Below are 22,643 nucleotides of genomic sequence, written 5' to 3' on the forward strand. Positions count from 1 at the left end.
TGGAAGTTAACGAACGAAAAACAACGGAGAAATAATGAGCGAATAAGTATGAATAAGTAATAAGTAGAAAGAAGAGGAAGCTATAATAGAATGTGAAAAATAAAACGAAGGGAAATAAGACCTATTTTTTGCTAACCACATTATTTAATTTAGTAAATGCGTTATTAAATTCTATTATTTTCAAAATTCTTAAGCACTATCAAAAAAATCCAAATTTATCTTTCAAAAAAATCAAAATCAATTTATCTTCAAAAAAAAATCATATGGTCAGAGCCAATCACGGAAGCGCAAAAAGCCACGCCCACTCGGGTAGTAATTGGTGGGAACGCGTCAACCTTTTGTATACAGTAATCAATGAAAAATGTTGTGATAACAGACTCAGCCTTTAAAGAAATAAATAGCAGTAAGTTCAGAACGGAAATGCATAGAATTTTGAGGGTCAAATACAAAATTAACAAAATTTATGTTCCTGATGGAGAGCTTGAGATTTTCAGGATCTTTCTCCTGAAAATAGAGTTTCACTCTCAAACTTTGTTGAACAGTCTTTATTGGTTGTCGCGTTTAAATGATGGAATTTTGACTTACAAATCCTGTTTTCCTCGTATTTTTAGGTTATTAGAAAGTTTATGAACCAAAAAATTGTGGATGAGGATCCTAACCAGTGCTAGTACCCTCGCTCGCCTTATTTCACTGTCATTTGAACTGGAACGAGGAACTATCACCACTTCTGGATGTACTTCAGAACGAAAACCCACTTGATGAAGCAATTCCTCAACTCTTTGAAGCAGCCTCTTCATCCCAAAGATCGAATCTTTATTTGGGTGAAAAGCAGCGGAACAGAATCAATCACTTTCTGGATCATTCGCTGTCATACAGTAGAAAAAATCGTCTAGACGTCTATATCTTTTCGTAAACTCGTTCCTTTACGAATAGATAGTGTTTCATATTCTTTCCATGGGAGATTTGTATCATTTCGAATTTTCCAAGTGTTTCTAGACTTCCCTTTTCTTTAAAAAAACAATATCGATCCAAAATATCCGAAAATTATCAGGCAATGAGATATATTAATTCCACAATGATATTTTATTAAATGAATTCAATAAATTAATTTTGGGATCTCATTGGACTTTTATACGTTGACGAAAGTTTGTCAAATATCTCTGGAAATTATCTAGGTCCAGAACGGAAAGAAAGTTTCGTGAGTGTGCTCATTTTTCTGCGGGCATTTGATTCCGAAAGTAGGTTTATTGAAATTGATAGGTACATAAAGTACGTACCTGATTCATGCAATCAAAAAAAGGAAAAATTCTTTTGTTCACGAACTCCGACATGTCGGTTCAACCGCAATAGAGCAACGTGCACTGGTCACAAAATCGTTGTTGCATTTTTTTTTTTGGAGAATACGAGTAAAGAAAATCTCGATTTCGAAAGATTTTTTCTTCCTTTTAACCAATGATCGGTGCTTCTACAGTAGCTGTCCGGCACTACAGTACTTCTTATTTCTAATCAGAATCCACAAAAAAAAACATTGGAAAGTAGTGAAACATGCATCCAATCAGCACTTTGCAAGGGTAATATAAGGCGATAGCGTTCCTACGCGTTCCAAGCAGTCATCTTGCTCTTTTCCTTCTACTTTTTCTTCTTGACACACACATCATCGACGTCTAGGCGGCTAGCCGATCACCGAGGCGATCAGAGCTCGAGCGCGCACCGCCGCGTCCGGCGGCGGTAGCGCTACTTTGCTGTTTTCGTCAATCGTGAACGCAAGATAAGAGTGATGTTTGTGGAAAGGCTCGCACACATCGCAGCGACCCGTGTGCACTACTGTGCCGCCTACGATACCCTCCCTCACTCGCGCGGCTAACATCAGCCCGACATTTTCGAAAGCACACAGAAAAAAGGAGAGAAAATCCCCGGATTTGTGAATAACTCGCTGCGCTCTCTGCAACACCTTGCAAAATTTGCAAAGTTCTCCAAAGTTGTTCGATCCTAGAAAAGTAGAAAGGCGGTCAAAAGTTCATTCCTAACAACTTAATGGCGGAAAATGGAAAATGGAGTTGTCTTGGAATTAGAGCTGGAAGTTGCAAATTTTCTGTCTCTTAAAAAAAGATTAAAATAAGCGGAGAGATTCCTTAAAATTAGAAAAACGTGCTCCACTGACACCGATTCCAAGTAATAATTGAGATTTCGCCGAGATCTTCTTCAGATGCAATGCTGACCTTTCATATTTCAGAGCTGACGAGGAATAGATGGAGGTGACTAGCATTTCGAATAGGTTAAGCAGGATTTTAGCATTTGCAGCTTCTTTTTCAATGGAAAATCCATGAAGTCTTTAAATTCACAATAACTTCATAAAAAGAGGTGTAAACTGAGCGAAGTTGAAATTTACTCTTTCATAAAATCCTCGAGAAATTTTCATTTTCCTGTCATTGATAGTTGCCGAAAAGTTGCTGTTTTCAGTGCCGCTAAGGTGACAACGGAAAGTGGCCGAAAAGAAACAGAAGGAAATAGGATGCCGCCAAGAAACTTCAAAAGGAATCTTTGGAAGAGGATATCTAGCGATGGCCTTCTTCTCCAGGAAGAAAACATGCAGATTCTTTCCAGAGGAACTACATACATCCATGTCGCTAATCAACGATTTTAATTTGGTTGGAGCGTCGCCTCGCCTTTCTCGAAAAAAAATTTTACCCCCTAAAGAATAGCTGGCAGAATGTGGATTTGAGAGCGTAATTACCAGCTTTCAACCATGCCGCCCTCAAAAAAATTGTTCGATTGTTCAAAATAGAAGAGCTAGCGTTCTAATCGCCCCAAAGTTCTTGTGGAAAATCTCAGAATTCAGGAAATTTCAAAAAGAAGATCAAATTTCAATTTCCGTTAAAAAAAAATACGTAGACCAGAATAAAACAATATTTGCTGCTGACTAAAAAAAGAGAGGAAAGAAAAGTGGATTCAAAAAATCCAGATTAATTACGTAAAATCACATATGTTCGTGATTCCTTGCTTAGAACATGAATTTATTTATTTGCAAAATTTAATTTTCAAATTTACAGAATTTAGAGCAAAATTTTTTCTTGATTTCCAAGGTTAGCCTCCATTTCCTGCGCTGCTGATTTTCGAGAAAATTGTGCTGCATAGGAGCCGCAATTCCAGGTTGAAGGTTGAAACATCGGAAAATAGCAGAAAATAGGAGAATACTTTCAGAACTCAGGAAATAATATACATAAAATATAGCAGGATAAATAGAAAATAAAAGCAGATAAGACGAATGGAAAGAGTTGATGAGAAGCTATTTTCATCCATGCCGATACTTATACACATAGATGTCCAGTTTGTTGAGAACCGAGGCAGCCCTATGAGTCACGGTAGTCTCAGGTTATGTGCGGGTGAAATACTATTTAAACATGAGAGAGCACAGAAATCGTTGCGGAATGTATGTTTCAACGCACTTATCACCTTCTGCAAAGTTGCAGGCAAAGTTCCTGAGAAATTACGGTAAATCATTAAGGTGGCGATCGCATATCTCGATAAACGGCACTGATGACGTCCTAGTTTTCGTTCTTACAGTAATGGAGCAAGAGCTAAGGTGATCTACCATCAGGTGCATCGAAATGGACTGTAACAGTCAGAATAAGGAGCATCTGACGAGAGATACTGTCTGCTCCTAGTCCGCTTAATAGATCAACAGGGAGCAGACCCGGCGAGAAATGTGGAAAGCCTCCACTTTTCCGAATCGCTCCGCTTTTTTCCCCTCAAAAAAGGTTACAATTCAGAGATGATTCAGGAAACTATGAGAACTATAAATTTTTATCTCAACCAGTCACAAAGAGAGAGAAAGTTTAACTTTAGCACAATCGTAAAGAAACTTGAAGATGACCAGATGTACGGACGGAGACGTGATGCGTTACGCGTTGTCCTTTAGCGAAAGGTCACTAGGTCGTAAAATGGCGTAACGCCTTTCTGAACACTACATAAGGTGTTGACGATCGTTTCGACAAACAGCGGTGTGGTTTCAGAATGAATTTCAAATTTATCGAGACAACGACAGACCTTCTCTCTTCTCTTCTGATGCCAAGAATTGCTGAGAAAAAAATCTCAAAAGAAATGGAGAATTTGGATGTGGCGGGAGCTTTTGTGATCTGCATGAAGAAAAAAAAAAAGAATTCCCTTGAGAAGGATTTGAAAAAGGATGCTGGACGATGAGATGACTCACTGGCGGCGTATGTGACGAGATGACGAGACGATGTGATTCCGCACGCGCGCCCGTACGGAGCACATTCCATGCGCATGACGAGCTGCGCCGACGTCGCTTTCAGCAAATCAGATGAAGCAGAAATGAACCCACATTTTGCTGCCTTTTATCACATTTTTGCCGCATATTTGCAAAACGAAGCGAGTTCAGACTCTGTGAAATAGTCTGAACGCTCACTGCGGCACTACAACGCATCTGTAATCGGCGAATGGGATTTTCCAGAGCGGAAAATATAATAAGCGCAACCGCTGGGGGAAAGGAATCAATTCATACTTTTTCGAGCTTATTGCGATGCAAAAAAATCATCGATGAGGTTCCGTTTAATTAAGAAACAGCTGGAATCCCAAATCCTGGCAGATTCTTAGAATTTCATCGACCGACCTCCCTTTGTAACATTTTTTTTAAAGTATGCAAATCGAAAATACAGTAGCACCTCTCTCTCAAATTTTTTAACGATATCTGAACAGAAATCACGTCAAAGGAATCAAATAAGTAGCTCTGTGGTGGCGACCAATGACACTTCGATTATGATTGGCTGGAAAGATGAAGGGGCGGAGCAAGTCGCAATTTTCCGCACAAAAACAGTCATTTTATCGGATCCGGGTGCTTCTTTTTCTGTAGTAATAACCTGAAATCCGCCGAAAGAGCTAAATTGCCCAGCTTCTAGGATCCACTGAGTTGGTGTTAGATGGTGATTTTATTGGATTTTTGTGCTCCGAACGGTGCAAGAATAGAGTTTCGACTTTCCACACAAAAGTTGTGTGCGGAAGATGGGAAAACGAGAGGAGAGAACACGAAAATAATGAAATGGGCGGTGTCCATCCCGCTCTTCACCTACTTCACCGTCAAAATCGGGTAAATATTGAGAGCAACGCTTTTGCTGCACTTTTTTTTTCGCAGATCAGCTGACCACAGTTGTTTGAGCCGCTGCGACACCGGGGGACAGTCGGTTGACAATAATCAGCCGAGGGTTTTTGATGCCATGCCGCCAGCAACGAAGAAGTGTTCGTGATTTTGAGCACCGTCCGTAAAAACGCTACAAAATCCGCTCCATTTAGCGTGAAGAACATTGCAGCGGTGCAAAAATCTCGAGATGCGAAGGAAAAAAAACGCTGCTCGAAAATCGTTGAAAGTCACGCCCTCGCGCCGTCAAAAGGCTTATCGACTTGGTCGAACACTTCGAGGCACTTTAGGATCATCCAGCAAAGATTCCAGCGATGGATTATCGCTGATTTCTAGGATCCTTAATGACTTAGGAATTTAGAAATCTTCACTTTAAATCTTAGGAACGTCAGTAGAGCACATTCTGAGATCCCACAGTATGGAAAAAAAAGAATGGAGAATGGAATAGAATGGATTCATATTTGTCCCGTAGCACTTGATACGCACGTACATTTCCTTGAGGAAATTCATAGAGAAAAACTTCGCCGAGTTTCCTTCGAAAAATTCTCCATCCTTATACCTTATGACAGTTCGCGCCGGAAACTCGACGCCGTAATCGAGTTCAGCCCGAAAGGAATGTCACGAAGGTGCGAAAACATCACGTGAATTACTCTTTTGAGAATTCGCATTTAATCGAGACACGACTGTACAATAACCGGAAAATAAAGGAAAAGAGAGAAGAAAAAAGAGAAGGAGAACCAGGATGAAAGAACGAAGAACAACTAGGTGAGTTGGGGAGTCAGGAGAATGCGGCCGCCGGGAGAATGCGAAACACGTGGGTGTGTGCGTGTGCCACATAACTCAGTAAATTGCTATCGAACTCCTGTTCGGTTCGGATTCCACGCATTCCTGCGGTTCAACCTACGATGCATAAGTACGTTCGAGGCACGACTAGCTCCGCCAATGAAATAGAGGATTTTTTTTGGCACAAAACCCCTATCAGTACGTCTTCTTCTATCCTAAACATAATTTAGATAAGGATTGTTTGAAATGCGGTGCAACAGCAAAAGGTGCGGAGGAGGTGGTGAGAGAGGAGACACTTGCAGAGAAAGGTAGGAGGATCCCTCTTTCAGAACTCTCGTTAAAAAAAGCTTTTTCGTTCGGAAAAGGGAAACTACAAAAAAGAGAGCAAAATATTAGAAATATCGCATAATAATTTCGAAAAAAAAGTGCTTTGTTGCGACCAGAAATTCATTTCAGTATCTACAATTGAGAGCTCATCGTTGGACGAAAATAAAACTACCAGGAAATTTTAGCTGAATTCCTTCACGATTCCGAATTTACACCTACCTGGACCAATTGCTGAGCGCTAAGATTTGGCAACGAGCCAACGATGAACTTATGGTAATGATAAGACAATTTCAGAAGTCTTTATGATAAGTTTTTCCTTTAGGAACCCAATTGTTTTTTCTCAATTCTCTTTACGCGCATTCTTTTTTCGAACAGTATTGCCATGCAAAATCAGGATATGAACACAAAAAAAAACCAGAACAAGGAAATGTACGACGCGAAAAAAGTGCCTGTCGAAGGCGCACACTAAAAATACTGCAACAGAACATACAGTAACCATGTCTGGAAATATCCACAGTACTTCCATCGAGCGTTTGTAGTTTCCAAGCGGAATTTAAAAGCGAGTTCTGAGAATCCTATGAAGAAACCAAAAAGAAACAATTATTTAGTGGTTTCTTTTTTCATCATTTCTTCAGACGACGCCAAGCTTCAATTTCAAGAAGTAGTAGGAATTTAGTACCAAGTTAGAGGATGATTTTCCGTATGGTGATGAAAAACAGAGCACAGAATGGGATTTATGGAGAGATTGTAGAAGAATCTGGTAGTGACAGAGGAACCGATGAGATTTTTCTACAGTTTCCGAACGAAAATTGCCTCTCCGGCTATCTACCGGGAATTCCACAGATGTCAGGGATCAAGGACCTCAAGATGATCGTGAGTGCGTGTGTGTATGTATGTGAGTGTGTGTGTGACGATATTAAAATATCGGCGAATGGTGCTGGAATGCGAACAAGACGATCAGGGGACGGTACGGCGATCGATCGATGCTGCGTAGAGTGTGGACGGAGCAGACACGGAAGGAATTCCAGCGTTGAGACGCAAACGATAACGGGACGTTAACGTAGAGAGCACAGAGCGCGATCCGCAAGTCAGAGTAAAGATGAAAGAATGGCGAAAACGAACCGGCAATAAACGCACACACTAAGGGGACATATCGTAGTTGCAGTAGTTGTGCTGTACGACGATGGTCCCGCAACGGTATGTACAGCCACGATACGGTACTGTATGTTATACGGTTGAATAGCGGCGACGCGACCGCAGCCTTGCATGTCTTCCTTCCATTCACGGGTGACGAGGCGAAAAAATCGCCGCCCTATTGACGGATAACCAGATCCAGCGGCGATTCTGAGCTGGGATCCTTCGCAGCGAAGGAAAAAAGAACAACTTATTTCAGCAAAAAATTTCCAGCTGGATTTTCTAGTTCACATAAGGGTTACGGAGTTATGTAGTGTCTTCTTCAACAAAATTACTGTCAATGAAGGAACCCAAAGATTAGCAGAGTTTGAATAAATTCACACAACCACAGGAATTTTACCTACAGTTTTGCTGGGAATTCACTGGAGAGGTGTTTATAAAAGATCAAATATCACTTTTCGAATTAGAGTTCTCCTCCTAGAATAAGTCTTTACAATGGAAAAGAAAGATTTTTTTCGACGTAAGTCCAGGGAAAAAAAAATAACGTAACGGTTCAAGAGTAATCAATACAAGACTGATTTTTTTCTTCTTTATGAATGTAGTGATTTCAATTCAGGTTCTTTTCCTTTATTGATTAGCTTCTTTCTCTAGGATATTTTTCTTCAGAGATTCACAGTTTACTCACCTATTTATATCGCTGCATATTCATTTTCATTCCCCTGCGTGGTCCTAGCCTCGTCTCGCCATCGCTGATCAGTTAGAATTAAAACTGGTGGCACTTTCTGTAAATTTCTGCTACAGAATTGAATTTTTCTTTTCCTAAAAAAAACGCTTTTTTCGTTCATTTCTCAAGAAATTGTAGCATTGGTGAAAGATTTAACAGTTTTCTTCCTAGTGGGGTCGGTACTTCACTTGCAGAATATTCAAGTTTAATTTCACACCTATATTCTTTCGGTACCACCGAAATTTGGAAAAACTATTCAAAGTATTAGATTTTCTTGTCCTTTTCTCCAGCGGTTAGCATAGAAAGATGCGCGAACAAGAAATGATCTGAACGTCATCATTGTACTGACAAAGTTAAGGTTCTACGTCAGATAAAGTGTTTAGCCACTATTTAAACGCCTGTTTGAATGCCTGCCTCTAGTTTCTCAAGAAAGTATGTCACGAACCTAAGGGAAACGAGCAGGGAAGTATACACGCAATCGGGGTGGAATTATTGCCCGGTACTGCTATACCAGTAATTGCGCTGATTCCAATTCTTGCGGCGTCGCGGCAGCTGCGCTTTCTGGCGTCATCGGACCCGTCTCACCCCGTTCTGTCGCTTTCTGACGATAAAACACCAATTTGACGCTGTGGAATCCGTCTCTTTGCTCTCTCATATTTCGTTACACACGTACGTATGCACACATTTAACAAACTAAACCCGTTATTTTATAGCATGATATTCCTTCGTTCTATACCGCTATAACATATAGGCTTCTTCCGTCGCCGTCCCCAAAAGTTAAAATAGAATGGTGTGATAGAGCTAAATAACGTAAAAGTTATCATCATACTGGTAAAGATAAGGATCCTACGTCAGATCATGTAAACAGCTGGCTCCTACTAAGCGGAGGTCGGCATGCGTGTACATGATTTTTGAAGACAAGGATTTATCTCCTGGCAACCACGATGAGTGTAACGTATAGAAGAGTGGACATACGGGGGAGTACATTTTGGTAATTAACCATGCAGGCAAGCCGTCTCACTCCATTTTACCTCCTTATGGTGTTGAGGCACCATGACCTCCCCTCCTCTCTACTTTTTGGTAGTGTCATGTACGTGACGCCTCGGGATACGTTCCACTGCCCACTGGCACCAACATACCTGACTAGCGACTTTTGAAACGTGCCACCCGATCGCACTGCTTTCTGGCGCAGACGCACCAATCTGAGATCCAGAAGGCAGGAATGTGGAGTAGAACCTCTCCCACCACATCCTCCTGCCTTCTGGTACGGACATCTATTTGACGCCGAAGAACCCGTCCCATCAATTTTGATACTTTCCAGCGTGTGCGCATATCCTGACTTTGTGGAACTCATGCCGCCATATTTTCCTGCCTTCTGTCGCTGGTGCCCCACTTCAGCATCGTGAAACTCGCTTCATTGCCTTCTGACACCACCCGCTTGTTTGACGTTGTGGGACCCTCCTACGACGACCCCACTTTTTGGGGTTGTCGTAGGTTTTGGCAAAAACGTGTACTGGATCCCACTCTAAACACTTTTGAACATCATAACATGTTTTTTTCTACAACGAAATTTAGGGATTTAACTGCTATTCTTGAATATGTTACATCAGCAAAAATGGGGGAAAAAAACGTCATTAAAGATATTGGGCAGAGGATAAAGGATAAAGTGTCTGGGTTGATCAATCCGCTTGGGATGCTCCCCCGTTCACTTCAATTTAGAATCGTTTGAGGTTAACGAACGTGTAACTGGCCTACACAATGTCTTGCGGTGCCTAGCCGATGTGTCAGTTCAGTGTTTTTATCGTCCCAGACAAGTCTGGTACCAATTTATCGATCCCGGAGGGAGATTGGCTAGAGAAGAATCATAAATCACAACTTCTTGGTTTCTTTGAGTTTAGTAAGACTCCACCCTTGAGAAACTCCAGGAGAAATATTTTGAAAGAGAATGCGATGATTTTGTGATTTCTTGATATGGTATAGAGAAACTTTGAATCCATCTGTATAATTGAGGGAATAATCCTTTGATTGTACAGATGGGCATTTGCTGTTTTGTAGAATTGCCAATTGGAGGCGAACATGCTCGTATAGGTTTATACGCTCTCCTTAACACACGACAAACTTGTCCTATCAGCTGTTTCGCGTACATGTGCACAATTCTCGAAAGTGGCTCAGCGCCAGAATGCTCGCCTACCATGCCGCTGCTAACTTCTGTCCCGAAATCCATCCACCGTTGGAATCGTTGAGAGTGAGCAAAACTAAATTTTGAAAACACCATTCGAAACACCATTCGCTTAATTCTCGCGATTCGATGGCTGTTTAAGACTCTTCTTTCTTTACGAGATGTGCTTTAGGCGCTTATCTTGGATAGCGGCTGGTTGCAGCTCTCTAGTGAGCAAATTGCAGAAAACTTCTTTTTTTTTAGAAAAACGATATTTTTGCAGTTTCCATCGACTGTCTCCGTACATGTCTTATCATTACCTGAAATAGCCAGTTGTCCTCGTAAAGAGGTGTTCTTTCGAATGGTGGTAAATTTACTTTCATTTACAAACTTCATAATTTCAACGCTGACTTCGCCCACTTATAAAGCAGACAATACTATACGGCTGGAATGATTATTTTGGCCCGCAAGGCGTCTCACACTTCCGCTAGGTGACCCATCTGGCGATTCCGTGCCACAAGGGCATCATTGCTAGAACGGTGACAACAATTACATACAATTCTTATTTATCAGAACTACACAGCTCCTTCAATTTTACAAGCTTTCGGAAAGAAATAGAAACAACTGGAAAAAATCCCTGAAAAAAAGCAAAAAAGTGACAAATTGAGGAGTTTTATTGAGGCTAACATTCACTTCTTACTCTTCTCCCCTCTCCTTTCCTCTTTATTTCTTGGTTCAACACCATTAGTTAGTTATTCTCCTTCCTAACCGTTTCACATTGTTGTCCCATGAGTAAGAACTGCGTAGAATTGTCGTCACAGTTCATTTATATTCACATCTAATGGTGTCTCCGTGGTGCGGAAACGCCAGAGGAGTCGCCTAGCGGAGGTGTGAGGTGCCTGGGCCGCGATAACCATTCCAGCTATATAATATCGCCTGCTATGTAGTTAGGAGAAGTCAGCATTGAAATTTTGAAGTTTGTAAACCGAAGTGAATTTTATACCATTGGAAAGAGCACATTTTTGCGAGAAGAACTGGCTACTTTTGGTTCGGAAATAGCTCATAGAAGCAGCAAAAATTTCGCTTTTGTGAAAACAATCAACATTTCCTTCAATTTGCTCACTGGGAAACCGCAGCCGGCTCTCATCCGATGTGAACCACATTTTGTAAAGAAAGGAGAATCCAAAGAATATAAGCAAGTATTGAGTCGCGAGTCTCAAGCGTTCACTTTGGGCCGTTGACATCTGCTCTAGACTGGAACAAATAACGTAAAAGAGCATAGTTGTAAGTTTGACACTGAGAAAAAAAACACTTCCAAAGACAGAAACTTACAATTTGAACTGTTGTTAAGAAAAAATTGTTTGTTTACAAAATCTTCAAGCAGATTTTTCACGACTAGGAATACATGCCCTTTTATTAACCATTAATGCAGCAGTTTTGTCAATTTCCGAAGACAATGAAAATGTTGAACTCACATACGATATGAAGTAACAAATTGTTCTAAACAAACTTCTGATTACAAACATATTAAACGTTTTGTTCAATCTTGAGAAATTATCACAAATCCTACGAACTCGTTCTCTTCCGGAAATGTATCTGTGGAAGGATTACAGAGGTGAGAAAGTAATTAACGAAGGTTGCGGAAACTTCGCTTTTTTTCAGGTCATGGATTTGTCAAAACTAAAATCATGAAGCATATTTGAAATCAGCAGCTCATTTGCTTTCGAATTTTGTTTTCAGAATTTAATTTTTGTTCATTCCTAAGAATTCCGGTGGTTTGCAATGAATTAATCCGTCGGGAACAGATTTTGGAACAGAAGTTGGTTACGGTCTTTTTGTATATATAAAACTAGAAAATGTTGAGAAAATTCGAAGAATTGACAAATTAAATAAAATTGAATTGACAAAATAAAAATATTCTTGCCATTCTATCTTATAGTCTTCATAAAAAAAAATTCGAAGAAAACTTTAATTATACAACTTCACAATGCACAGATCGTACCGTTGGATTTCTATTTTCTGGAAGCACTGCACCAATTCTTAGGCTTCCACCATTTGGAATCCTCCTTTTCACACTTCATTCTTAGTTTCTCACAAAATTCACTAGAATTACACAGGTCCAGGAAACCAGTCTTAGTCTCGTCAAAATTTAGACAAAACTACTCAAAATTGAGTCAATTTTTAAAAAATCTTATCACTCGCTACCTTCGCTCTCCAGTATCCATGATATACGATTATTTATTCGGGAACAAGGTTAAGAATAGTGAAATTGGAAGAATTTTCCCGTTCCACGGAATTCCTAAAAATTGGTTGAAGGGATGAGGGTATTACGAGTAAAACGCTATGGATAGCCGAAGAAATGGATGAGACTGACGCGATGACAGGAGGAATTCGAAAAATCAATAGAGTTCTATAAGATATACGTAAATTACTACATTCATATTGATATGCATTTTGTTTCTTGTATATTTTTTAAATTTCTTTCTCTTTCCGTTGATTTTTATTTCTTGTGTTATTTTCGGATTAATATTATTCTTACAAACCATTTTTTTTAGGAGGATTCATATTTGGAGCGCCTTATTTTGGCCACTAAACTTGCTCTCTACACCAGCTCTGTCTGCTCATCATGCTACTGATGAAAAAAGAAAGAAAAGGAAGGATTTAAGAAATTTCATTCTTTCGTTTAGTGGTTAGTGGATTTGTTCCCATAAAAATCCCTCCGAGGCGATCGCATGCCCCCCACAACAGTAGTTATCATCACCGTGAAGCCTCTGCGCGTTAGTTATCGAAAAATCCAGAAAATGCATTCTCGGCATGAAATCCATCACAACGGAGGAGCGAGCGTTGACCAGATTTTCGACACGAATCCTCGGCTGAGTAATCCGTTCGCATAAAAATGTTATTCGAACAAGACGTTCGCTATGGAAAACATCCAATTCGATGGATTGGCTATGGCGTTCGCAGGAATTGTCGGCCGAACTAATTGAAATCTGATGATCGCTCGGAATCCTCGTTACACGCACAAACTACTATCGGATCGCATTTACAAAGCACTGAACTAGCGGGAGGAATGTAAGAATTTCACCGACGTTGACATTTCGAGAATAGTTTTCAAACGGAAAGGTTAAAAGTACTGGGGTTTTGTTTTTCTCTGCACGGTTAGTTGTGAGGAGTTTCTTCAAGACATCATTTACAAAAAAAAAAAACCAAACAAAACAGTTGTTTCATTCCAAATATTCATATTTCTAGACGTATTTTTCTCAAAAATCAATTTAAAATTGAATCAGCAGCTACAGCAATGAAAAAAGAAATACAACGCTCATGTCTCGAGAAGTTTTCAAAGCAGACTCGAAAAAATAAATAAACAACTTGGTTCTTTTTATGATTTATTTAATACTTAATTACATGTAAAAAACAAAGTTAAATATGCTGTGACTTAAGATATGTATTGTTCAAACGGGCTAAGTGATGCCGCAGACAGATATTATAGATAATTACTTTTAGTTTTTAATTTACTAAAAATTACTAGTAAATAATTATTCAAGTTATGGGACTGTGAGACTGTGAGACCAGAGTTCCGATTACTTTGCCCTAGAGCATTAAAAATGTATGCGCCAACTCACAGTGGCTAATATACAAATAGTAGATAAACATACAAATATAAAAATTAACAATAAATCATTAGTATTTCTGGATCTTTTCTTCGATACTGATTATTATCCTCCCTTTTCATATTCGATTACTGTAATGTGATTCGTCGAAGTCCAAACCTCTGACCTTAGTTTCCAAAAAAAAAAAAACTTCCACATTTAGCTCCAATGAGAACTGAACCCATCTCAGTAATTTTTGGTTCTGCAGATTTTTGTAACTGGGCAGTGGTCGGGGTTCTTAGGACATCCAGACAAGATGTCCACGCGTAGATATCAAGTAGATCAACAGTTTTAAAAGCAGATTATCGATCGCTTGTCGGAGAAAAATGTGAAATGTGCTCAGATCAGTGATGACATTAGTGTTGCTGGGCAGTTTTGTCAACTGCCACAGTAAATTTTGCTAATTTTCAAGTAATTTCTAATATTTGGTGAGGAGCTCCACAACTTGCATGATTATTTTCCTAATAATATTTTATTTATGTTTAGTAATATCAATAATGATAATAGTAGTAATAATAATAGTAATAATAATAACAATAACAATAACAATAATAATGGTAATAATAATGATGCAAATAATGCAAATACAAATACAAATAACAATAATTTATACAAGTTTACTCAAAATTCTAACTAAAGTAGCCTAAACTTCTGGCTCACGCAACGTAAACAAAAAATGATTGACTTTCTAATTGATTTTCTTGAGCCGTAGCCAAGATTGTTATTGATTGACTTTCCCTCTCTTGAAATTTTCATGTAGAAATAATTTTCAAATAAATAAATAATAATTCAGGGAGTTGAAACGCTGCCGAAAAAAAACATCGCAATATAACTATACCTATTCTCACATCCACATTTTTCAACTGATGAGAACACAACGTCAGAAAAGTACATCGATGGCACCAACGATCACGCACCAGCACAGATGTTAACATATGTGACGGAATATTAAGAATTTCGCTCTATTCCTTAACTGGTAACCAAACAAAGAAAAACAAATAAATAAATAAATGTCTGGATCAATGTAGAATACTATAATGTTTTAGATGAGAACGGAAATGTACCATCGAATCGGGTATTGGTTGATACGTTGACCATCTCTCCACTTGTTGTCTCCCTTTTAGACAAATACTTACTCAATTTCCAAAAAGAATTTTTTTGCTTTTAATAAACGAGTGAATCACTCCAAATCACTTCGCAACCTTAATAGAAGCGCATAAAATATTGGGAAAACAAAAACTGCCATGCTCGGGGTAGGAGTTTCCTGGATGCTTGCGTTCGTTCAAGGTTCACATACAATCACGAGCAAAGAAGATGCAATGATCAACGAAGCGAAACATGAAGTGGAAGGAAAAAGACGCACGCAGCCGGAGGATGAGAGGGTGAGGTCCGAATGCCGCGCTAAGGTTGATCTCCTGACCTGACCTGTCTTGAATATCTGACCATCAGAAAAATTTCCAGGAATTTCCTTGCGAATAAACGTCGAAAGAATGGGATGAACTCTGAAGTCCAGGAAGGGAGTTCTAGATCCACTCGATAATCCCCAGAGCTACACTGTCGAAAGGAACAGTCTTGATCAGTTTGGCGATCAGAATACGATCAATGAGGATGGGTGAGGATTTCTGGGACGAGTTCGGACAACTCTCTTGATGATAGAAACGTTTTACATTGTTATCTGAGCTTATCAGAGAATTTTTCATTTTCACTTCGTCAAATCTTTAATGGGGCAAAGAATTCTTCCAGAAAAATCGAGCAACTTAAACAATAAGAATGATTCATTGAGCAATACGAGTATCTAGGATAAAGGTTAGTTTGCTGTCCTTTGTCCAAGAAACAATTTTTATTTTCAAGTGCATAAGTTTGAATTTTGATTTCTTTTTTAAGTTCGCCATTCAAATTAAGTTTTTTTTTTCTAAATTTCTGCTCCTATGCAGTTTTCGTTTTTTTTTTTCTTAATATCAGATCAAACCGTTCTGCATGCTGGAATTTCTGTTCTTTTTTGCCTTACTTTCTTTACTAGGCATAAATTATTCGACTGATCTAACGTTATTTTTTCTAGCGTTCCAAGTGCCACGTACTGTATTAACAGTACCAGGCGTAGTACAGCATGTAGCGATAACAAATATCCAAGGAATGTCACCACTTATCACTTGATATCTCTCGGAAAGAAACTACGACTCTGGCTTCTTCCTGGGCCCAGCAGACAATGCGCATTTATTATACAGTAAAGCATACATGCTTGTTGAGAAGAAGCAGAAGTTGTCTTCAGACAACACAAGATCCGATGCTGATGCTTGAATAACGTAGCAGTACTCGTAAAAATAGAATTGTTAATAAAACACACAGAAATGTAGATTGCCCATGTTTGCCTGTCTTTGAATCTCGGCATTTTGAAACGTAGTTTTTAATTGCTTTTCTTGAGCTGGAATGTAGATTGTTCTAGATGAAAAAAAAACCTCCGGCACCTATGTTTTATTCACCTCTAACCACTTCTTTGGCTCGCGTTCATCGATTCTCAGCACATCAATCTGAACCGTCCAGTGGAATTGAAAAATGGTCCCAATTAAAGTAGATTCTTTTGTTGGGAATTAGACAGAAAAGCCTCTAGCTAAAGGTTAGCAAAAAATGTAATGTCTGCCAATGGAAATCTCGCAGAGAAGGTTTTAATTGGGGGATGGAAAGGGATTTCTAAATTTCTCCAAAAATCCACTAAAATGCTGCATTGTATCCAATTCCAATTCTCCACAGTAGTCTACTCAAATGTTCTTTTTCACACAGTTTTGCCACTAAAAATTTCCTCAATTTCCCATTGAGGTTTAAAAAAAGCAAAAGTTATCCTGAAATCAATCATCAATCATCAATCAATCAATCATTATCAATCATCAATCACTGATCCCACCTCTACCAAAATGACAGTGATGGTGACGCCATTAGGAATGGATTGGTCAAAATAAAAATCGGAAATACGAAAAATTTCCAAAAAGCAATCCTCTTTTTTGAATTATTAAATAAACCTATTACTAGGATCTCACTAGAATGCAAGGAAGAATTCGCTGCAGGAGTTATTTGAACCCTTCGAATGGAATTAGTTGGACCAGAATTGGTCAGCGAGTATTTCAACAGGAAAGTGGACGTGGAATAACTCCCAGCAAAAAAAAAACTCTCTTTCCGGATTGGATTTCGTCACTAAAAGATATGGAGTATTTTCGAACACGGTCATTGAATCTTAATCAAATTTTAAGCATAACAACTTCTTTCCGAACAGATTCTGATTTTATTTTTCATTTTCATTTTTTATTTCCATTTTTTAATACTTTAAATTTCTGTACCCTCATGCTTTGAAAGAACTTGAATCCTTTATAACTAACAGCACTTCCACCGATCATCCACAGCACATTCCTGGATTTTCCCACATACAATTAATTTTTGCAACACAACAACCACTTTTCGAAGTCCTTTACCTTCAATTATACTAGAACCGCAAACATCGTGTCCATAAAAAATGAAGGACAAAAAGCAAATATACGAGGAAAAAAATTCTTCAAATGAAAAATGAGATTTGAGGCACTGACTAGAGTCGATAAGGGCACCTAGTGAGACAGTGAGCAAAGATTTAACAACATAAGAGGAAAGTAGAGGCGAAAAGAATGAAAAAAAAAAACGAGCTAACAAATTGAGCCATTGAGTTTCCTACTATCAGCACCCACCGAACAATTATTTACAACACATATGAAGAAGCTTGAACTGATCATCTTTTATAGAATCACCTCTTAACATATCAACTCGTGGATTTTGTTGGAAAATTTTCGTCACGCTTTAAAGTACAGCTCCCGAAGTAGGTTTAAAAGGAAAGAAAAGAGAACTCGACACGAACAAGTACATTCATTATAAATACAAACAGAGAGGAACAGTCCGCTTAATACTCTGCGATGATTCGTCACAACCCGATCGATCACATATCGTTTATCGACCTAAAAATGAAGATACGTCCAGGTTAGTTCAGGAAGAGTTACATCAGCAAGCGGATAGAGAAAGAACAGTGATAGAAGTGGGGTTGGCGCGAGCAATCGCTTGCGGTTTCAGGGACGAAATTGGACGGCACACGAGATGAGTTCGAAAGCCATCAAAAGAGTGAAGAAGCACACACGGCTGCTGGTTTTACCACTATATTTCCAATGAGTAGAAAAGAACTGGAACTAACTGAGCGTGAGTTTGGCCTTGCATTGAGCAGCGCCTTTCGGATTTCTGATCACAATTTCGTAGTCACCAGCATGGTTATGCGTCACTCGGGCGATTTCCAGCACTGCGCGCTTTCCCTCGAGGCTGATCTGGAACGTATAGTATTAGATCCATGTGATAAATCATAGGCATAAGAATTTCTGGGTGAACAAGGATAAAAGGAGGTGCACGAAAAAAAGGAAACTCAAGCAGTATCCACGAGTTGAAGAAACCTCCAATCAATAGACTTCATGCTATGATATTGAAAAACTGTAATGCATTTGAAAAAAAATCTTCTAAAAAAATAGATATTTCTAGTTCTTCAATGGGATGGAATAGTTTTTTCTTCAAAAAAATGGATCATTAGCCCAACTTTTTCGCACCAAAATTAGACTAGAACAAAAATCATACAAACATTTAAAAAAAATTCTATCTACTAAAGGTCTACTAAACATCGTTTCATACTCATACAAGATTTCCCACATTGAAAAAAGCAAGGTGAAATCAAATTAGTTCCCATGTTAAAGGCAGCGCATCACGATTTTAACGTGATGCATCACAGCGAAAGCGTAAAGTTCGGATACTAGACTTCGGAACTCAGTTTGGCGGCGCTCATCTCCTAATCGTCGTAAAAATGGGAACTACTCGCACTTGGATGCGGCGCGTGCACAATGGCGGCGCGTTGTAACTGAAATCGTCATAATCGAATAGGCAAAGATGAGCGGAAGTTCGTCGAGTTCCGCAGTCTACTACTCGTACTTTTCACGCGCCTATCACCGGAAGTTAAGAATAACGCTTTCTGACGCTAAATCCTTTCTTTCCTTCGCTACGACCATATTTTCTGTGAGTTCGTGACTTAAAAAAGAGTGGAATTATACGGTGAATCACTTTAGATATGGGAATAATGAATAAAACGCGACACACATGCATGCAGTGTCCGCGTGGAACCCGTTGAGGGCACGATAAGGGGGAAATACAGCATGCAAAGAATATTTGAAAGTAAAAAAAAGAAGGAAAATAAAGCATAAAATATGGATCGATCCGGTATGCTTTGAGTATAAAGAGGAAAACTCCACGAAACGGAAAACAGTGCAGTGAATAGAAACAACTAGAGGGTGTTTGTAATGGAATGCCTCGCAGTTTTCTCACGAACAGCACACAAACGCAAGCAGCATTTCTGTTAACCTTTATGTCCTTCGAAGCTGGCACCGGTTTTCCATTATACATCCACTGCACTGTTGGCATGGGATTTCCGTCAATATCGCAGGCGAACTTCACCGTATGGCCTAGGGCGAGCATTTTCCTTGTCTGTTCGTTCCTTAACATTCGTCTAACCAACCATTCACGTCACTTACCTTGTCGTGCTGAAATATCGCTTAGCCTGGACACGAAGTGCGGAGCATCGCTTGCGGGTTTATCGTGCACGCTGGCACCACCGCCTCGCACAATTGTCGTCTTTGCGATCCGTCCGGCTTTTGCTGAGAAATTAAACACAGAATAGTAAAAAAAGGTACTTAACCTTCAAATAGAAGTGGACCTACGTGTTAGCACCAAATTCGCAACCGATGACGCCTTTCCGGCCGGATTGCTCGCCTCAACTTTGTACTCGCCCACGTCTTCTTGTTGGCAAGAGGAAACCTTCAGGATTGCTTCATCCTTTGATTGAGATACCTGGAAGTAGGACTTTTCACTACCAAAATTTTCATGGAATAAACTGTTGTTCTGAAAAATCCCCACCTCGTAACCAGCAGAACGCTTGATCGGTTCATTATTACGATACCATCGAATAGTAGGTTCTTAATAAACCAAAAATAAAAAGGTTCCTCGGACAAGTATAGTAATCGTTGTACCTGGGAATCCAGTGTATTTGGCGGAGAAGACGGCTGGTTTGCCTTCATCAGCTATGATTGGTTGGATTTGGGTCGAGAATCGTGGTGCTTCGTATCGTGGACCTTCTTCCGCTCCTTTACCTGTGACGCTGAGGTTCACATTCAGTCGGGCTTTACATCTGAAAAAAGAACAAATAAACTTGTTCTCTTCTCTTCACTTAGTAGTCAGAGTAGTAGTATAATCGAAGGGTCATCAGTAGCTGCATTTTATCAAAGGGTGCATCCTACGTTTTGCCTTTCCTAACCGCTTTGAAAACTCTCCAAATTGAACAGAAAGACAGTTAATAAGGGTAGATATCCAAAATTGCATGGAGCAGAAAGCAAAAACGATTGAAAAAAGAAAAAAATGCCGACCTGGCTTCTCCAGCCGTGTTCTTAGCCACACATTCGTAGACTCCGGCATCTTGAGGTAAAGTATTTTTAAGCGAAAGTTTGTATTGACCATTCGCATCGCTCGCTTCAAAACGGCCATCGTTCGGCAGCATTTGACCATCCTAAATCGCGTGGATCTTTCGAAACTATTGCCATTTAAAGAGAATCCTTGAATTTGAAATTCAAAAATATCGCACCTTGAACCAGTTGACAGTCGGTTTCGGCTCACCGGTGATTGAGCATGTGAAGACGGCTGGGCCGTGTTGTGGAATGCGAAGGTCGTTCATTCGAGCCGTGAAATCCGGAGCTTTTCCTTTGTCAGTTGGAGCAGACAACGTCAAATTTGCCGATGATTCAACCTGGATACAAAAGGCGTTTGTGATCCGGGTCAACTCTTCATCTATATCTTGTTTTAGTGCTGATCTATTTTCTCACCGTTCCAGCGACGTTCTCAAGTCGAACAAGATACAATCCAGGGTGAGTGTTCTCCAATCGTCCAATATGAAGGCTTGAGCTGTTATTTGTCGTGGTGATTTGATTTCGGAAGTTGCTCTTGATCTCTTTGCCATCTTTGAACCATGTGACTTTGATTGGCGCGGCCCCGTCGTAATTAACGATAAATCTGAACATCAGATGGGATGAGATGATCCGGCATAAATCACAATAGTAGTTTTGTAGGATTAATTTATTCAAAAAAATATATGAAAAAAACGTACTTAGCGGCCTTTCCTGGTTCTCCTTGGATCGGTTTAAGTTGTTGAGATACTGTAGGCGGAGCCTGTTTAGATACTCCTATCTTTGTCGGTTGTGGCTGCAAAAATTCAATCATTTTCAGAGGTAAAAAAAAAACTTCAGCAATATGGTTACAAACATAAAGCTAGACAAAGGATACAGATTTCTTAGAAGAAGGACACACAAACTCGTCCACCCTTTCCAGAACTAAAGGTTTTCCACCACCAAAACACATAACATAACGTGCGTGAACTCGTTCACATGCATCAGAAGAAAAATGTTATAAGAAAAAAAAGTGGAGAGAAAGTAAAATCACCGACCCGAACCATATGGAAACTGACGATACGTTCACGCGGTCGTGGCGAGAACTCGTACACGGTACGCTGAACGGCGGTGTCCTCTTCGATATGAAGTTGATCCATCGACGAATCCGACATAGCGGAACGACATTCACGATACGTTTGATACATCACATGATGTTCGTGCTATAAGTCGCATTGCACCCCAAAACAATGAGAAAATTCAGTCGTTCGTGTCACAACAATCCGGCATGGCAAGAGGTGTGAGGTCAAACAGCATGCACATAACACATTTGCGCTCAACATGCATAGTCGGCACATGTCAGCACATCCGTGCCTACCTTATTGCTGATGCTGCTCATTTCTATCGGCGCCTTCTCCACCGGTGGCGTATCTTTCAGCGGTTTGCTGTCGATCTTAACGCTTTCGCCCGGTTTTGCGACGATTGGAGTGAATTTCGTCTGCAAGGTGCAGTTAATGTGAAGGGATTGCTTCAGTTAATGGGAATTGCTTCAAATGACGGTTACAACTTGATCCTTCTGATAATATTTCCTAGAATAAAATCTGGATTGAGAATCACGTTAGAAAGAAGCAATGGAATGTGGAATTTCCAACGAAAGTCCTCCGGTAACTTCTGAGTTTTCAGCCTTTGGAGATAAGACAGAAGCTTTTGTGAGAATTTTGGCGATTTTGCTCAAGCAGAGAAATGCATTAACGTCTCAAAAAATTAATCAAGAGCCAAAATAAGCGATAGCTAAAGCGTTAATGAGAAGCTTTGCGCATCAACCACTCACTTTCAGTTCGACTTGCTGCTTATGAGGGATAATCTCCTCCTTTGGCTGTTCAGGTCCTTGCTCCACTTGCTTCAGCTTAGCCTTTTCTTCTGCAATTCTCACACGTTCTCCAGTATCGATCTGAAATTGTCGATTTTATTGTCTTGTATTCGAATACTTTTTTTTAACATGACTAAAATCATACCTCTGATGCAGGTTTTGGCTTAGCCGTCTTCAACGTGATCTGATCACGAGCCGGGATATCAACCTCTTTCGGTGGAGTGGGAAGTTTCTTGAACCTTCCATCAACGTTTCCTGGCAGTTTGGCACCGCCTGCTTGAGCCCAATCTGGTTGTTCTGATGCTGGAGCGGCTTTCTCTTGAGAGGGAATGGTACGGAGAGCGACCTAAAGCAATAAGAAGAATGGGTATC

The 22,643-nt window shown here is 39.8% G+C and overlaps 3 protein-coding genes across 4 annotated transcripts in view; 2 read left to right on the plus strand and 1 right to left on the minus strand.

Annotated features, from left to right (window-relative positions):
• Nucleotides 1-5,938: 5,938 nt before the first annotated feature.
• RB195_013658 (uncharacterized protein) lies at nucleotides 5,939-6,447 on the plus strand (the record flags this gene model as incomplete). The annotated part of the gene is made up of 3 exons (XM_064203584.1): nucleotides 5,939-6,065; nucleotides 6,166-6,243; nucleotides 6,392-6,447. 3 exons carry the CDS (start codon nucleotides 5,939-5,941, stop codon nucleotides 6,445-6,447), a joined length of 261 nt encoding a protein of 86 aa, XP_064059465.1.
• An 8,749-nt stretch (nucleotides 6,448-15,196) lies between these two features.
• Nucleotides 15,197-15,696, plus strand: RB195_013659 (uncharacterized protein; the record flags this gene model as incomplete). The annotated part of the gene is made up of 3 exons (XM_064203585.1): nucleotides 15,197-15,315; nucleotides 15,442-15,540; nucleotides 15,672-15,696. The coding sequence occupies 3 exons, from the start codon at nucleotides 15,197-15,199 to the stop codon at nucleotides 15,694-15,696; spliced, it is 243 nt and encodes an 80-aa protein (XP_064059466.1).
• Nucleotides 15,697-17,891: 2,195 nt separating this feature from the next.
• The window catches only part of RB195_013660 (uncharacterized protein), a gene marked incomplete at both ends in the record, with an annotated part of 48,539 nt that continues 43,787 nt past the window's right edge, over nucleotides 17,892-22,643 (minus strand). For both annotated transcript variants that reach the window (XM_064203586.1, XM_064203587.1), the window contains 14 exons: nucleotides 17,892-17,899; nucleotides 18,130-18,256; nucleotides 19,332-19,432; nucleotides 19,502-19,624; nucleotides 19,688-19,817; nucleotides 19,884-19,942; nucleotides 19,997-20,154; nucleotides 20,390-20,529; nucleotides 20,605-20,766; nucleotides 20,843-21,029; nucleotides 21,124-21,218; nucleotides 21,780-21,899; nucleotides 22,233-22,352; nucleotides 22,417-22,617. In XM_064203586.1, the coding sequence (XP_064059467.1) occupies nucleotides 17,892-17,899; nucleotides 18,130-18,256; nucleotides 19,332-19,432; nucleotides 19,502-19,624; nucleotides 19,688-19,817; nucleotides 19,884-19,942; nucleotides 19,997-20,154; nucleotides 20,390-20,529; nucleotides 20,605-20,766; nucleotides 20,843-21,029; nucleotides 21,124-21,218; nucleotides 21,780-21,899; nucleotides 22,233-22,352; nucleotides 22,417-22,617 (1,731 nt within the window). The remainder of the gene's footprint in view (nucleotides 17,900-18,129; nucleotides 18,257-19,331; nucleotides 19,433-19,501; nucleotides 19,625-19,687; nucleotides 19,818-19,883; nucleotides 19,943-19,996; nucleotides 20,155-20,389; nucleotides 20,530-20,604; nucleotides 20,767-20,842; nucleotides 21,030-21,123; nucleotides 21,219-21,779; nucleotides 21,900-22,232; nucleotides 22,353-22,416; nucleotides 22,618-22,643) is intronic.

The sequence above is a fragment of the Necator americanus genome, chromosome V, assembly GCF_031761385.1.
Source record: "Necator americanus strain Aroian chromosome V, whole genome shotgun sequence".
Lineage (NCBI taxonomy): Eukaryota > Metazoa > Nematoda > Chromadorea > Rhabditida > Ancylostomatidae > Necator > Necator americanus.